Source organism: Oncorhynchus kisutch, linkage group LG20 (genome assembly GCF_002021735.2).
Source record: "Oncorhynchus kisutch isolate 150728-3 linkage group LG20, Okis_V2, whole genome shotgun sequence".
Lineage (NCBI taxonomy): Eukaryota > Metazoa > Chordata > Actinopteri > Salmoniformes > Salmonidae > Oncorhynchus > Oncorhynchus kisutch.
In genome coordinates, this window is record NC_034193.2 from 27,196,000 (window position 1) to 27,213,956 (window position 17,957).

At 43.3% G+C, this 17,957-nt stretch overlaps 1 protein-coding gene across 1 annotated transcript in view; it reads left to right on the plus strand.

Annotated features, from left to right (window-relative positions):
• Window positions 1-17,957, plus strand: part of lrp2b (low density lipoprotein receptor-related protein 2b) — a 102,763-nt gene that overhangs the window by 74,871 nt on the left and 9,935 nt on the right. Inside the window, exons 62-73 of the mRNA XM_031799877.1 lie at window positions 3,080-3,196; window positions 3,336-3,452; window positions 3,605-3,742; window positions 6,878-7,000; window positions 8,270-8,398; window positions 12,868-12,999; window positions 15,266-15,391; window positions 15,725-15,868; window positions 16,199-16,364; window positions 16,677-16,805; window positions 17,141-17,361; window positions 17,715-17,897. Coding sequence (XP_031655737.1) covers window positions 3,080-3,196; window positions 3,336-3,452; window positions 3,605-3,742; window positions 6,878-7,000; window positions 8,270-8,398; window positions 12,868-12,999; window positions 15,266-15,391; window positions 15,725-15,868; window positions 16,199-16,364; window positions 16,677-16,805; window positions 17,141-17,361; window positions 17,715-17,897 — 1,725 coding nt within the window. The remainder of the gene's footprint in view (window positions 1-3,079; window positions 3,197-3,335; window positions 3,453-3,604; window positions 3,743-6,877; window positions 7,001-8,269; window positions 8,399-12,867; window positions 13,000-15,265; window positions 15,392-15,724; window positions 15,869-16,198; window positions 16,365-16,676; window positions 16,806-17,140; window positions 17,362-17,714; window positions 17,898-17,957) is intronic.

The window sequence follows — 17,957 nt, forward strand, 5'->3', positions numbered from 1 at the left end:
ATGGTGTAATAATTGAACAAGTTGAAGACGCTTGAGCTCCTAGGAGTAACATTGGATGGTCAATTGTCATGGTCAAGTCATATTGACAAAATTGTCTGTTATAAAAATGTGTTTTTGACACAGATCAACTGTACATGTTGTTCAGGTTTTGACCTTGTCCCATCTTGATTACTGTCTGGCAATATGGTCATTTGCAGCGAAGATATACCTAGCAAAGCTGCAGCTGGCTCAAAACAAACCAGCACGCCTCGCTCTTAACTGCACAAACATAACTAACATCAACAACAACTTTCATGGTTGCGGGTTGAGGCGAAGTTGACTACATTACTTCTTGTATTTTTAAGATTTTTTTGTGTATTGAAAATGCCTAACCACTTGTGTAATATATTTGCATACACTTCGAACATACGCCACTATGGGTTTCTTCACGGTACCTAATCCAAAAACAGATTTAAAGTGTCGCTCAGTTTAGAGCCATGTCATTGTGCATGGAATGCTCTGCCACCAGAGACTACTCAGGCAAAAAGCGAGATTAGCTTTAAAAAACATCTTGTATCATATCGTCTCTCCTCTTTCTAAAGATCTGATTTAACTGTACTGTATATAAGAATATGAATATATGAAGTGTGTAAATAGTATTTTAGTTGTGTCATGTATATTGTTGGGGGCGGGGCGCACCTGGGAAAGGGGTCCTCATTGCTCGGGACCAGTGACGTCCTAGGTTTTGACCACAACATGGCAAAGGCTGTCCTCACGTGCCATCTCTTCAATAGGTTCACATAAATCTGTTGGGGTTTCTGTCTCCCTGGCTATGGTAAGCGGTAATTTACAGGTCCCAGCTTTTCTGTCACCTCGTATGGCCTGTGCCATATTGCCAGGAACTTACTTTCTGCGGTGGGGATTAAAACTAGAACTTTGTCACCGTCATGGAACTCTCGGTGCTGGGTACCCCGATTGTAGGCTTGGGCGCACTGGGCCTTCTCCATATGTTCCCTTACCATTGGCCCACACCTCCTTGGCAAGATCCAGTATGCCGCGTGGATTCCTCCCGTAGAGGAGTTCAAAAGGGGAAAACCCAGTGGAGGCCTGGGGCACTTCTCGGATCGAGAACATTAGGTAGGGTAGTAGCTGGTCCCAGTTGTTCCCGTCCTGCTCGATGACCTTCCACAGCATTTGTTTGAGTCCATCCATCTGTGGATGAAAGACTGATGTCCGAATCTGCCTTAGCTGTAGGAGAGCACACAAATATTACATTAGTCAGGACATGAACTCGGTACCTTGGTCGGTCAGGATCTTGTTCGGGATGCCCAGCCGGCTGAAGAGGTGGAATAGTTTCCGGGCGATTCCCTTGAAGACTGCTACCCATAGGGGAATGGGCCTCGGGATATCGGGTGGCATAATCTACTATTACCAAGATGTACCGGTGCCCTCGGGCCATGGCGATGCATTCAAATGGCACTCCGATGATCGGTAGGGGAACCAGCAGTTCCCGGAAAGGTGCATTTGGGGCGGTGATTTGACACTCCAGGCAGCTGCGACAATAGTCTTCCATGGCCCACCTCATCACGGGCCAGTGGAACCGGGCAGCGATCCGTTCCCGCGTCTTCTCCATTTCCAGGTGGGCCCCCAACAAATGAGTGTAGACCAGCTGAAGAACGGTTCCGTCGTACCGGCGGGGCAGCAACAGCGCCTCTCGAAGATCCCCCTGTTCGTACGACAACTGATACAACAGGTTATTTTTTATTTGGAAGTGAGGCTATCGCCAGTCACTCACCCCCGGAAGAAGCTGGCCATCCGCCGCTATCACTTGAGCTGCGGCGGCTTTCATGTTCGGATCTTCCCACTGGGCGGTTCCAAACTGTTCCCTCGGGGCTCAGGGCAGGTGTCTCGACGGGTTCCTCGAAATCAAAGAGGGGAAGCATGGGCTCCTCCTCCGGTTGTTCACCCGGTGAGGTTGGTTCCGGCGCCCCCTCGGACTCCGGGTTTTTATTTTATATTTTAAAATCAGCCGTTTCCAGCTACAAAAGTCATTTACAACATTAACAATGTGTTTCTGATCAATTTGATGTTATTTATTTATTTTTTACCCCCTTTTTCTCCCCAATTGGTAGTAGTTACAGTCTTGTCCCATCGCTGTAACTCCCGTACAGACTCAGGAGAGGCGAAGGTTGACAGCCATGCGTCCTCCGAAACACAACCCAACCTAGCCGCACTGCTTCTTGACACAACGCACATCCAATCCAGAAGCCAGACACACCAATGTGTCAGAGGAAACACCCTGGCGACCTGGTCAGCGTGCACTGCGCACGGCCCTCCACAGGAGTCGCTAGTGCGCGACGAGACAAGGATATCCCTGCCAGCCAAACCCTCCCTAACCCGGACGACGATGGGCCAATTGTGCGTCGCCCCATGGACCTCCCGGTCGCGGCCGGCTGCGACAGAGCCTGGGCTCGAACCCAGAATCTTTTAGACCACTGCGCCACCCGGGAAGCCAATTTGATGTTATTTTAATGGTCAAATAATGTGCTTTTCTTAAACAAAAAAAATTATATTTCTAAGTGACCCCACACGTGTGTGTGTGTGTGTGTGTGTGTGTGTGTGTGTGTGTGTGTGTGTGTGTGTGTGAGAGCTATACACCGGGAGTCAGAAAGCATGAAGTCTAGGTGTGCCTAATGATGAGGCGCAGGTGTGCGTAATGAAGGTTGCCAGGTGTGCCAAATGATGGGTTGCCAGGACAGGTGGTTAGCAAACCGGCGACATCGAGCACCGGAGAAGGAGTAGACGTGACAATATAACTCTTATTTTTTTATGTTTCTTTTATTGTAATATCTTATGTTGTTTTTGTCTATTTCTGTTCTGTATTTTGTATGTATTTTTACATTTTATGTGGACCCCAAGAATAGTAGCTGCTGCATGTGCAGAAGCTAATGGTTCCTAATTAAATAAACGCCATAACCATCTAATAGGTTTCAACTTCATAACCATCAAATAGAGTTCCCCTCCGTAACCATATAATCCTTCAAAATAGAGTGTAAAGAGAAAAACAGTGAAGAGTTTATGTGTGTGTGTTCATTCACAGTGCCAAGGCCGTGCTCGGAGAGTGAGTATCGCTGTGACAACCAGCAGTGCATACCTGGAAACTGGGTGTGTGACCATGACAACGACTGTGGGGACAACTCAGACGAGCGCGACTGTGGTGAGATGGACCACTATATCTCTTCTCTCCTCTCTCCTCTCTCTTCTCCCACTTTCTTGCTCTCTTTTCTCTCATTCTACATGTCTCTCTCTCACATATACACACTCACCTGGTCACTCTACCTTCCTCTCACACACAGAGTTGAAGACATGTCGTCCAGGGTATTTCCAGTGTCTGTCGGGTCACTGTATCCCCGCCGCTCTTCAATGTGACGGACGACCAGACTGCTTGGACATCTCTGACGAGAGCTCCTGTCGTAAGTCTCTACAAGAGGAACTGTTTCAGTTAGCGAGCCATTTCACTACACCTTTACCAGCCATTTTGCCACACCAATGCTAGCATTTCGCTATTTTTTTTTATTTTTATGCAAATACATCTCTCATTCCCTACCTTTTCCCCAAACCATAGCGACCCGTTACCCAGGGGGCCGCTGGTGTCCCAACCACCAGTTCCAGTGTGCGAACAAGCTGTGTGTGTATGAGAACTGGGTGTGTGACGGCAATGATGACTGTGGAGACCACTCCGACGAGGAGCTCATCTTATGTTGTAAGACACACACACATGCAAGTACTCCCTAACATACACACACACACACACACTCAAAAAACTCTCTAAGATGATGGCATTTATTTGGTTATGTCTTCTGGTCTCCTTTTCATGGCAGACCACTTAAAGGGCAATTCCACCACTTTTCAACCGCCTATTCATTATCTCCAGCACCATACCCGTGTCTACATAATATGTACATATAATGTGAAAATGGCACATTTCTACTTTCTTTGGATAAAAATATAAAAAGAAAGGACATTACGTCGTACTCTATGACATCATCAAGTAGGATTAGAAGTTTTTTTTAATGATTTTCAAAACCTGCAATGAGTTTTGTTCCCCTTGTCATTGTGAATCTCAAAGTGTTTTAAAATCACTGATTTTAAAATGTTTTTACTTTTGATAACGTCATCAAATGGCACTTTTAAAGAACAGCAGTAAAATAACAATAGTGAGACTATATACAGGGGGGCAAGGGGGAGAGGGGGGGGGCAATGCAAATAGTCTGGGTAGCCATTTTGCTAGATGTTCAGGAGTCTTATGGCTTGGCTTATGGCTTAGAAGCTGTTTAGAAGCCTCTTGGACCTAGCCATGGCGCTCCGGTACTGCTTGCCATGCGGTAGCAGAGAGAACAGTCTATGACTAGGGTGGCTGGAGTCTTTGAAAATTTTTAGGGCCTTCCTCTGACATCACCTGGTATAGAGGTCCTGGATGGCAGGAAGCTTGGCCCCAGTGATGTACTGGGCCGTACGCACTACCCTCTGTAGTACCTTGCAGTCGGAGGTCGAACAGTTGCCATTACCAACATGCTCTCGATGTTGCAGCTGTAGAAACTTTTGAGGATCTGAGGACCTATGCCAAATCTTTTCAGTCTGCTGAGGGGGAATAGGATTTGTCGTGCCCTCTTCGTGACTGTCTTGGTGTGCTTGGACCATGTTAGTTTGTTGGTGATGTGGACACCAAGGAACTTGAAGCTCTCAACCTGCTCGACTACAGCCACGTCGATGAGAATGGGGGCGTGCTCGGTTCCTCCCTTTCCTGTAGTCCACAATCATCTGCGTTATCTTGATCACGTTGAGGGAGGGGTTGTTGTCCTTGCACCACACAGCCAGGTCTCTGACCTCCTCATTGTAGGCTGTCTTGTCGTTGTCTGTGATCAGGCCTGTTGTGTCATCAGCAAATGTAATGATGGTGTGGTGTTGGAGTCGTGCCTGGCCGTGCAGTCATGAGTGAACAGGAAGTACAGGAGGGGACTGAGCACGTTCCCCTGAGGGGCTCCTGTGTTGAGTATCAGCGTGGCAGATGGGTTGGGTGTGGCCCAAATCCAGGATCCAGTTGCAGAGGGAGGTGTTTAGTCCCAGGGGCCTTAGCTTATTGATGAGCTGTGAGTGCACTATGGTGTTGAACGCTGAGCTGTAGTCAATGAATAGCATTCTCACGTAGGTTTTCCTTTTGTCCAGGTGGGAAAGGGCAGTGTGGAGTGCAATAGAGATTGCATCATCTGTGGATCTGTTGGGGCGGTATGCAAATTGGAGTGGGTCTAGGGATTCTGGGATAATGGTGTTGATGTGAGCCATAGCCTTTCGAAGCACTTCATGGCTAGAGATGTGAGTGTTATGGGTCGGTAGTCATTTAGGCAGGTTACCTTAGTGTTCTTGGGCACAGGAACTATGGTGGTCTTCTTAAGACATGTTGATATTACAAACTCGGACAGGGAGAGGTTGAAAATGTCAGTGAGGACACTTGCCAGTTGGTCAGCGCATGCTCGCAGTATACGTCCTGGTAATCTGTCTGGCCCAGCGGCCTTGTGAATGTTGACCTGTTTAAAGGTCTTACCCACATCGGCTGCTGAGAGCAGTCGTTCTGAACAGCTTGTGCTCTCATGCCTTTCAGTGTTATTTGCCTTGAAACGAGCATAGAAGTAGTTTAGCTTGTCTGGTAGGCTCGTGTCACTGGGCAGCTCTCGGCTGTGCTTCCCTTTTGTAGTCTGTTATGGTTTTGCAAGCCCTGCCACATACGACGAGCGTCCGAGCCAGTGTAGTACGATATGATCTTAGTCCTGTATTAACGCTTTGCCTGTTTGATGGTTTGTCGGAGGGCATAGCGGGATTTCTTATAAGCTTCCGGTTTAGAGTCCCGCTCCTTGAAAGCAGCAGCTCTATCCTTTAGCTCAGTGCGGATGTTGCCTGTAATCCATGGCTTCTGGTTGGGGTATGTATGTATGTTCACTGTGGGGACAACGTCATCGATGCACTTATTGATGAAGCCAGTGACTGATGTGGTGTACTCCTCATTGCCATCGCAAGAATCCCAGAACGTATTCCAGTCTGTGCTAGCAAAACTGTCCTGTAGCTTAGCATTTGCTTCATCTGACCACATTTTTGATTGACTAACCGCACATTGACTCTGTACCGGTATCCCTTGTATATACTCTTGTTATTGTTATTTTACTGCTGCTCTTTAATTACTTGTTCCTTTTATTTCTTATTCGTATTTTTTTGTAACTGCATTGTTGGTTAGGGGCTTGTAAGTAAGCGTTTCACTGTACTTTGCGCATGTGACTAATAACATTTGATTTGAAACTAATTATGTGTTTGACACTTGCACTTCCTACCGCCAGCCGAAAATAAAGCCCTCAGTAATATTAATTAATTGTTGTTTTTTTCAGTCATTTTTGCTCATCTTTGCTCATCAAGGCTGTCAATGATTTCAGACCCCACTGTATGTATTTGAATATTTATATTTTTAACACACAAAAACATTTGATTAATGAAATATTTAATCAGTCGTCTGATGGGATGATGATGCACTCTTCAAACGGGAGGAATCTAATTTGATTGGTCCCCAACTCACGGCTCAAACCCTTCATTCATTATAATTGGAACTATCCTGGAGATAGCCTGCTCCGGAGCAGGTTAGTTCTGAAGGATTCGTTGCCATACAAATTTAACTGGCTTAAAGGTGAGCCACTTTCGTGTCATCGGTTATCCCGAGTTTACCAAATTTACCTCGCTAAATTCGTAGTATAGGGCTCAGGGCAACCAATAATACTGTAGAAATACAGTTGTGTGTGTGTGTGTGTATTTGTCAAATTAATTAATACCCATTTCCTCCTTTGGTGTTGTTTGCCAGTGAACATCACCTGTGAGATGCCATCGAGGTTCCGCTGCGCTAACGGCTACTGCATCTACTCTGGGAATCTGTGTAACCAGAAGGACGACTGTGGGGACGGAAGTGATGAGAAGGAGGACCTCTGTAAGCAACGCACCCCCAACGCAACATTTGTGAATGCTGCCCTAATGCAATATGTTGTGGAGGTTAGGTTCAATAAACGCAGAAATAATGCAACCTGTAGTGATGTTTAGTGAAGTGAACATAGCCCTAGTGCAACATATTGGGGTTTATCTAGGTTTAGTTAAAACAGCCCTTGACTTATTTGCCCTTATGCAAATAGTATTATGATTATGTTTGCGTGAACGTATCCCTAACCCAAATATTTATTAGGTCAAGGTTCAGTGAACACAGCCCTTATATTTGAAAATGTATTGCAATATGCATTGAGTGTAAAAAAAACATTAGGAACACCTTCTTAATATTGAGTTTAATCCACTGTTGCCCCCAGAACAGACTCAATTTGTTGGGCCGTGGACTACAAGGTGTCGAAAGCTTACCACAGGGATGCTGGCACATGTTGGCTCCGATGCGTCCTACAGTTGTGTCAAGTTGGCTAGATGTCCTTTGGGTAGTGGACCATTCTTGATACACACAGGAAACTTGAACATGAAAGACCTAGCAGCGTTGCATTTCTTGGAGCACTCAAACCCAGTGCGCCTGGTACCAACTTCCATACCCCGTTCAAAGGCACTTAAATCTTTTGTCTTGCCCATTCCCCCTCTGAATTGCACACATACACAATCCATGTCTCAATTGTCTCAAAAATCCTTCTTTAACCTGTCTCCTCCCCTTCATCTAAACTGATTGAAGTGTATTTAACAGGTGACATCAATAAGGGATCATAGCTTTCACTTGGATTCAGCTGGTCATGTCATGGAAAGAGCATGTTTTGTACGCTCAGTGTACTTTTTCCAATGGAATCTTCCCGAACATTCTATGGATAATGACTTTGTTAGATTACCCTCTATGTTAAAGTGCAGATGGACAGGCACTCAGTGACTTAATCTCAAATGAAGGGTGAAAGGCAAGAGGGGCAGCATTTATCACTATTGAAATCACAATTTTAGAGATAAAACAAAAGTAGTTATTTGCAAATAATTTTTAGACGAGATTGCTGTTATGAATTTAGGTAGTTTTGTAATATTTTTGTGGGTACAACAGGATGAGACAAAAAATACATTAAGAGTTGAATGCACCTTTTGATTGTGTTTTAAATATTTGTGTGCCTGTGTGTGTGTGCTCATCCTAGCGTGTGCGTGTGTGCTCATCCTAGCGTGCGTGTGTGTGTGCTCATCCTAGCGTCCGTGTGTGTGTGCTCATCCTAGCATGTGTGTGTGTGTTTCCTTACAGGCCGTGAGCCCACCCTGGCTCCTTGCACGCTCCAGGAGTTCAAATGTACCAATGGACAGTGTGTTTCCCTGCCCTATGTGTGTGACCACAATGACAACTGTGGGGACCTCACTGACGAGATAGGCTGCAGTGAGTTCAACATCACTCTCTCACAACATGAATCTTCTGTGAGAGCAAAACCCATTGCTCATAATTATTTGTATTACATTGTTGATACATTACAAATGAGTAAACATGATCTGCAATGTACATTTGAAGTTGGAAGTTTCCATACACTTAGGTTGGAGTCATTAAAACTAGTTTTTCAACCACTCCACAAATTTCTTGTTAACAAACTATAGTTCTGCAAGTCGGTTAGGACCTGTACTTTGTGCATGACACAAGTAATTTTTACAACAACTGTTTACAGACAGATTATCTCACGTATAATTCACTGTATCACAATTCCAGTGGGTCAGAAGTTTACATAAAAATTACAGAAAATGATGCCATAGCTTTAGAAGCTTCTGATAGGCTAATTGACATAATTTTAGTTAATTGGAGGTGTAATTGTGGATGTATTTCAAGGCCTACCTTCAAACTCAGTGCCTCTTTGCTTGATATCATGGGAAAATCAAAAGAAATCAGCCAAGACCTCAGATGTAAATAATTGTAGAACGCATGAAGGTACCACGTTCATCTGTACAAACAATAGTACGCAAGTTTAAACACCATGGGACCACACAGCCGTCATACCGCTCAGGAAGAAGACACGTTCTGTCTCCTAGAGCTGAACGTACTTTGGTGTGAAACGTGCAAATCAATCCCAGTACAACAGCAATGGACCTTCTGAAGATGCTGGAGGAAACAGGTCCGAAAGTATCTATATCCACAGTAAAACGAGTCCTATATCGACATAACCTGAAAGGCCACTCAGCAAGGAAGAAGCCACTGCTCCAAACCTCTCTATAAAAAAGCCAGACTACGGTTTGCAACTGCACATGGGGACAAAGATCATACTTTTTGGAGAAATGTCCTCTGGTCTGATGAAACAAAAATAGAACTGTTTGGCCATAATGGCCATCGTTATGTTTGGAGGAAAAAGGCCAAAGAACAAGCCAAAGAACACGGTGAAGCATGGGGGTGGCAGCATCATGTTGTGGGGGTGCTTTGCTGCAGGAGGGACTGGTGCACTTCACAAAATAGATGGCAACATAAGGGAGGAAAATTATGTGGATATATTGAAGCAACATCTCAATGGGTCCAAATGGACAATGACCCCAAGCATACTTCCAAAGTTGTGGCAAAATGGCTTAAGGACAACAAAGTCAAGGTATTGGAGTGACCATCACAAAGCCATGATCTCAATGCTATAGAAAATTTGTGGGCAGAACTGAAAAAGCGTGTGCGGGCAAGGAGGCCTACAAACCTGACTAAGTTACACCAGCTCTGTCATTATTGTGGGAAGCTTGTGCAAGTCTACCCAAAACGTTTGACCCAAGTTAAACAATTTAAAGGCAATTCTAACAAATACTAATTGATTGTATGTAAACTTCTGAACAACTGGGAATGTGATAAAATAAATCAAATGAAAAAAATAATTCTCTCTACTATTATTTCACATTCTTAAAATAAACTGGCCTAAAACGGGGAATTTTTACTAGGATTAAATGTCAGGAATTGTGAAAAACTGAGTTTAAATGTATTTGTATGCTTCAACTGACTTCAACTGTATCTGTGAAGGAACTGGCCGTGCACACTGGCCATGCACACTAAGAGGCTTATTAAAATGGTAAATGGACTGGAAACATTTTCTGTAAATAATTATTGTAAAACAGATGGGTTAAAAAATAGGTTAAAATACAGGTGATTGATCCATAGCAGTCGGACGTGTTTGTCTTGTAAATGGTCGTTTTCCTCATTTTTTTCTGTTTATATTTTTTTCTAATTTTCCATCTACGAACTGAATATACTTTCCTGCAACCCGCCTCACCCAATGTCATACGGTTCTGCTATTTTTATACTTTAGAATCGGAACCCCCATCAGAAGCTAGCCAGCTAACTAGCTAGTAGTCAGTTAGCCCCTGCTAGTGGTCTTCACCGTTAACTCGGACACCAGCCAGCTTCAGCTCGGTCAATACCTGTCAGCGCAATATCAACCCAGAGCATATCCGACTGCTTTTTCTCTACCTCATCACCGGATTCTTGCAGCAAGCCCTGGACCATTACACCGGATCGTCACAGCTAGCTAGCTGCAATCGAGTGGCTATTGCTGGTTAACACACCTGTCCCGAAGCAAGCACCAGTTAGCCTTGAGCTAGCTTCGAGCTAGGCCTTCTCCCGGCTAGCCGAAGAGGTCTACCAGCTAATTCTTGGTCTACTATACCTCTTTTGCCAATTGGCATGGACCCTTTATTGCCAACACGGAACCCCACCGATCTATCACGACTGGTCTGCCGACGTAATCGTCCGAGGTGTTTTCAGCAGGCTTTTCCGTTGAGACGTTGCCGAAGCCCATCTGCTATCCTCGTCCCACTAGCTCTGAATCGCCATGTCTCCAGCTCGCCTAGCGTAGTAGTGGCTACCGAAGGCTCCCTGACTCATTGGACCCTATGATCACTCGGGTATACATGCCTCTCCCTATAATGTCAATATGCCTTGTCTATTGTTGTTTTGGTTAGTTATTATTGTCTTGTTTTACTGTAGAGCCCCCAGCCCTGCCCAACATGCCTTAGAGAGCCCTTTTGTCCCACCTCCCCCCACACATGCGGTGACCTCACATGGCTTAACTGGTGCCTCTAGAGACAAAACCTCTCATTGTCACTCAATGCCTAGGTTTACTCCACTGTTCCCACATCCTACCATACCCTTGTCTGTACATTATGCCCTGAATCTATTCTACCATGCCCAGAAATCTGCCACTTTTACTCTCTGTTCCAAACGCACTAGGCGACCAGTTCTTATAGCTTTTAGCCGTACCCTTATCCTACTCCTCCTCTGTTCCTCTGGTGATGTCGAGGTTAACCCAGGCCCTGCAGCCCCTAGCACCACACCTGTTCCCCAGGCGCTCTCATTTTTTGACTTCTGTAACCATAAAAGCATTGGTTTCATGCATGTTAACATCAAAAGCCTACTCCCTAAGTTTGTTTTATTCACTGCTTTAGCACACTCCGCCAACCCTGATGTCTTAGCCATGTCCAAATCCTGGCTTAGTGTTAGCCACCAAAAATTCTTACATTTCCATCCCCAACTACAGCATTTTCCGACAAGATAGAACTGCCAAAGGGGGCAGAGTTGCAATCTACTGCAGCGATAGCCTGTAGAGTTCTGTCATACTATCCAGGTCTGTGCCCAAACATTTCGAGCTTCTACTTTTAAAAATCCACCTTTCCAGAAACAAGTCTCTCACCGTTGCTGCTTGTTATAGACCCCCATCAGCCCCTAGCTGTGCCCTGGACACCATATGTGAATTGATTGCCCCCCATCTTTCTTCAGAGTTCGTACTGATAGGTGAACTAAATGTATAACACCCTGGCCGTCCTACAATCTAAGCTGGATTCCCTCAATCTCACACAAATTATCAAGGAACCTACCCGGTACAACCCTAAATCCGTAACCATGGGCACCCTCTTAGATATCATCCTGACCAATTTGCCCTCTAAATACACCTCTGCTGTCTTCAACCAGGATCTCAGCGATCACTGCCTCAGTAATGGGTCCGCGGTCAAACGACCACCCCTCATCACTGTTAATACCCTCGTAAAACTGACTATACTACCGATCTTCTACATTTGCTCACACTGTACATTTTACTGACTGTACGTTTTGTTTATGCCATTTGTAACTCTGTTGTTTTTTGTCGCACTGCTTTGCTTTATCTTGGCCAGGTCGCAGTTGTAAATGAGAACTTGTTCTCAACTGGCCAACCTGGTTAAATAAAGGTGAAATAAAAAACAAAAATAAAAAACAATGCTAAAGGTTATAAAATCAACAAACTTTCCTGCAGAGCATAAAAGCATGTCTACCTCCTTTCATTAAGTATGTCTCCTACACTGTTCAAACAGAAACCATTCTAAAGCAACACACAATAACTAAGATCAATAATTAACACAGTAATTAAAATCAACACACTCAAACTGACAAGACAAACACTTGAAACTGTTGAAGGTGAAGTTGATGGTACTTGTATAGCAATGTTTGAATGAAATGAAACACACTTTGGGCGGAATTAAACAACATATTTGACAAACTAACACATTTAAAATGTATAAGTGAAGATGCATTGTCCTTATGCAGATGCAGATGCTATCTTCACATTATCTATTATGTAAACCTTTCTCCACCGCAATTCCATGTGTTTGACGTATTCAAACACCACTGAAACTAGTGAACTAATCAGCAAAGGGTGTGCAGGTGTTGGAGTACAACTAAATTATGGAATGGCTGGTGGGCCTCGGGGATTGGGTTGAGAAAGGCCTTACTTCCTTACTTAAATCCTACTTTCATAGCCTGAAACAGATTCCTTCACTTTAAACGATTGTTTATTACTGTGATCTTATCACTTTCTCCATTTGATTTAGACAAATGGAGAAAGTGACCCATTGTGTGCCCCGTTTCAGATTTTGGCCATGACCGGACCTGTGAGGAGAAACTGTGTCAGCACGAGTGTACCAACCTGAACAGGACCGGCTTCATCTGCTCCTGTAGACCTGGATACAGAGTGGACCCGGACAGCACCTTCAACTGCATAGGTACACACATATAAAGACATTCTCACTAGGGTTGATTTAGTCATCTGGTCGATAGGCTGTTTGTTGTTTGACTGAGATTTCTTTAGTTGAGCAAAAAATAAATAAATCATGGTGTACAAGACACCTGTCTGAGTGGACTACTCCATTGTGGAGGCTGTGGGGATGGTGCAGTCCATCACTAAGGCATGTGCTACTGAAATTGTATATGGTTAAGGACAATGGTACAAGACTAATATTTTTTTATATATATTTTATAACAAATGCGCTTTCTCCCTCGTTTGACAGTGGTTGCTGTCTGCTGTTCTGAAACATGAGTGTGCCTTTGAATTGGTGCCTTTTCCTAGACCATGTTGCTATGTGCATAATAGCAAAGTTAACCAGTATATTGGTGTTGAGAACAATGTGGTGGAGGCAGCAGCAGAGTTAGGAGACGAGAAAACAGCCCTTGCCTTAATTGTCTAAGAAAAGTGAGGAGAGAGGAAACCCAAACTTAATTAGGTCTATAATCAATAGCCTAACTGTTACATGTGCCAGTTTTTTTTAAATCATCCATATATAGTTTATCTACAGAAATAAGACAGATCCTGCTTGTGTTGCCTGTTTGAGTGTTTGTTTAATAGCCTACTGATTCCGTGAGTACCAAGCGTCATGCAAGACAACATGTCGGATAAACAATTTTACAAATTCGGCTGTTTTTAATATTTGCTGTGCTATAATTTTTTTCATTAGAACAGACTCTCTGGTATTACTTGTTTATTTAGTTTTTATACTGTTGTCAGGAAAATAATATTTATAATAACAATAAGCCTCCTTTTCTTGATCTCCTTGTTATTGTTATTTTCATGATCAACGTTAAGTAATGTCATTATCATTAGCAGGGTTAGTAGTTTATAAGCTATATGGAATTGTTTTAAGAAAGTCATACCAAGGATAATTTTGCTATTAGATTTTTTGAATTTTAAGACGCATTGAAGTATCAAAAAAATATATTACAAAAATCATTTTTGGGCCTTACTGCTATTAGCCCATTCAAACGCATTTGAATAACAGATTCATTACACGGAACAGCAGATAGCCCCAAACAAAATCAAAAGGACGTTTGTTCTGAAGTGTCTGTCCTATATCTCAGAGATGTAAGAAAGATCAGGAAACATTTTGTTGTATTTTTTGTACATGTATTTAACCCCTTATTTTTGTCACTAAACAGTGTCCATATACTGTTTTGTTTCAACTAGTACAATGGGACCTTCAGACTAGTCTTTTGAGGCCTAGAGCAAAACAAGACTCTCAACTTTACACAGAGGGGTCATATTAGTGTGTAGCCCAAACCGTTTGGGCGCTACAGACAGATGTTGGCAAATCGGTTGTACCGACTGCAGATGAGTCCCAAGATGCTTGTGGGGGTGTCATAGAGCAAGATTCTCATCTTTCCATAGAGGGGTCATAATAGTTCCTAGGCCAAACCATTCGGACGCTACTATTTTGTGAGTATACCGATCTTCGGGTCATCGTGTTCAGACAAACACCGTTCTAGTTCTATCACCTTTCACTGCAGCTACGGAAGTGTTACTTAGGCGGATGCGGTTGACTGAAATGCGTCCAATGTCAAATTGATATCTCTAGCTTAAACTGACAGACTTTAATGGGGGTTTTTGTACCATGCGAGGTTGATTTCCACGAGGGCACGGACATCGACCTTAGGTTAATTATTTAATCAGACAGAGCGCTTAAAGCACCAGACAAGCTCAGTGCATATAGTTGATTTGATTAAAACTCATAGGATGTGTCTATATATGGACAAATACACGTTTAAAAAATGTTTGACCTATCACGATACATACACACTCCAGAATTCACTTAAACAACATTCAACTTAGACTACACCCACACAGACATTAACAACATTAATATTGTTTATTAACTGGATCGTTGCCTTCATTCCATCTCTTCCTTGTAGAGTTGTCGTTCACTGAAAACAATGAAACCCAATCAACGCAGCGTAGATAACCCTCTGAAAGAACATGAATCAAAGTGTTTGTTGTAAAAAAGCAGCATTAGTACAACTCCTTTTTGTGGTTATATACAGTATTGGTCAATTCTTTGTCCAAAACATGTTTTGCTTAGAAAATAACATTTAAGTCCATGTTTACAATATGGAGGGCAAACTCACTTCCTGACATGCACCCACCCCTACCTAGACCTTGCTACCCTATAAACAATAACAAGCACATATAGTTACTTAACTTTCTACCGAAATTTCCCCCAGATATCAACGAGTGTGAGGTACATGGGACTTGCCCGCAGGTCTGCAAGAACACCAATGGCGGGTACGACTGTGAGTGTGCCCCCGGGTACCGCAAAGTGGGCAATGGCAACCAGTGTGAAGCTGAGGGTGAGTTCACACCTCTACCATACTGTTGTTTAGACCTGAGAAAGATTTGCTTTAGAAATATGATAATTGCTAAGTATTTTGCTAATTATAGACCAGTTGTCTAATTTGCAAATTAACAGTTTGTTGTTTTTATCTCATTTTAGTACTGTTTAGGCCTATAAATTGACTGTTTGGGATTTCAAAATAATCTCCATAATTATACACTATTATGAACAAAGAGTAACAATATTGTTGTTATTACAGTTGCTATTCATTTATCGATGTTTCTGGAGAAATGTTTTATGGGGAAACTTTAAAAATGAACTCTTTCCTACTTCAACACAAACTTACCAGGTGCCGGGCCTCTCCTGTTGCTCCCAGAGAATATCCGCATCCGGAAGTTCAACTTGCAGATGGAGGCCTACCATGACTTCCTCGAGGAGCAGGAGCACATCATGGCTCTGGACTATGACTGGGACCACAACAACACTGGACTCAGTATGTCACACCAACAAAATTAGCTGCCTCCTATGACCCAGACAAAATAGCTACGATAATACTAAAAAATACAATTTTATTTCTATTTTTTTATTTTTTTATTTTTTTTATTTACAAAGAAACATTATGTTTCTAAAGAAACCTTACATATTCAAATACATGTTTAACATGTTAGTTAAACTTACATGGAAAACCTTAATTATCATCAATATCATAAAAAAGTTACTAATTATATTCAAACGTGACTAAGTAATGCAAAATAATAATCCTGACAAAAATAAGGTATCCACGTTAAACGAGAGCTGAGTAAGCTCTCCATGTCTTTCTCAGGTATGGTGTATTTCACTGTGGAGGGGAAGGACAATGCGGCAGGCGCCATCAAGAGGGCATATATACCCACAGTGGATGACAATAGCAACAATATTGCCGCCGCTGTCGACCTGGGCATCAAATACATTACCACACCAGATGGCATCGCTGTTGACTGGGTCGGAAGGTAGGATGGCATGGCTGCGCCTCTTTTATTTATTTATTTGTTTGTTTGTTGTTCAGCTTCCCTTGTAATGAAGAACTGGGCATACTCCCCTACTGTGTGGTTTTGTGTTTCATTCATATTCTGAAATGTTCACATTATGGAAATGTAATGTAATCTGTTAGCTAATATATATCGATCACTGAAATTGTCATGGCAGTGGTATCTACACATTACTTGTTATATTTATGTTAATGTCTGTGAATGACTTTGATATGCAGTGCTATAACATGTTTGGGACATAACATAACACGTTCTTTATTTTCCTGTGAATAGGAACCTGTACTGGGCGGACTCGAGAGTCAAGAGGGTAGAGGTGGCCATGCTGGACGGGCGCTACAGGAAGCACCTGGTCAAGACGGACATTGACCATCCCTCTGCTGTGGCTGTCAATCCTCGACTGGGGTGAGAATCATTGTAGGCTGCAATGAGTCTGGGGCTTGTATTGGGTGCTGGGGATGATGCTTCGAGAAGCTCACAATTGTTTTGTCCCAAAAAATTCATACACATAGAAACTGTGAACTGGTTTCAACTGCAAAATTGATGGATCATCGCAGTACGACAGTTTTCACAATTGACGTGCAAGCAGTCATGGATGAGACATGGTCATATTTGTCGTTGACCTCGGAATTCTTTGGACAAAAAAATCTGACGTCTGAAAAGCCCCTTGCAAAATAAATCTACTGAAGGTGAAACACTTATCCCTCATTTTCCTTTTCCACTTTACCATCTTCATCCAGGATGCTGTACTGGGCGGACCGCGGAACCGCGGCCAGGATCGAGTACTCATGGTTGGACGGGCAGCACCGGAATGTCCTGGTGCCAGACGGCCTGGGTTTTCCCACAGGCTTGTCAATCGACTACGCCAACGGTGACCGGGTCTACTGGTCCGATGCCAAGGAGAGTCGCATTGAGTCGGTGCTACCTTCCGGAGAAGACCGCCGCACTGCACTGTATATTGGTGAGGCTGGAGGGCGGAGTAATACACAATGGGGTGGAGGGAAACACGAGGCCTGAAAATAGTATATTTTTTATCGTTTGCTTTACTTGTACAAAACTCTATCATACGATTGCCATGCCTCTCTGTGACAGTCGGCAGACTTACTATTCAAACTTTATGCTTTTTTAATTCTTTAAAGGGGCATTACACTCAATCTAAGTTTGTGGAGAAATGGTTCGTTTTGACATTGGACTACTTATAGGTCTGAAAATGAATAGAAATTTAAGGTGGTACATTACATGGTTTCTAACCCTATTTTCTTTCATCGGTAACCTGTCATTTCTAACCCCTGTAATTTGTCTCTGTGGGCCCAGATGTGCGGTACCCTTTCAGTGTGAGTGTGTTTGAGGACCACATTTACTGGAGCACGCAGGAGAAAGGGGAAGTGTTCCGACAGGACAAGTTTGGCCGTGGCACCAAGACCAAGCTGCTCACCGCTGGGCCCTGGCTCACCCAGATCAGTGTGTACCAGCAGCAGAGATACAACTCAATAGGCAGTGAGTGACACTTCAAACATCTCTTGAGTTTCCTGTTTGAGAATAAATTAAAATGCCATC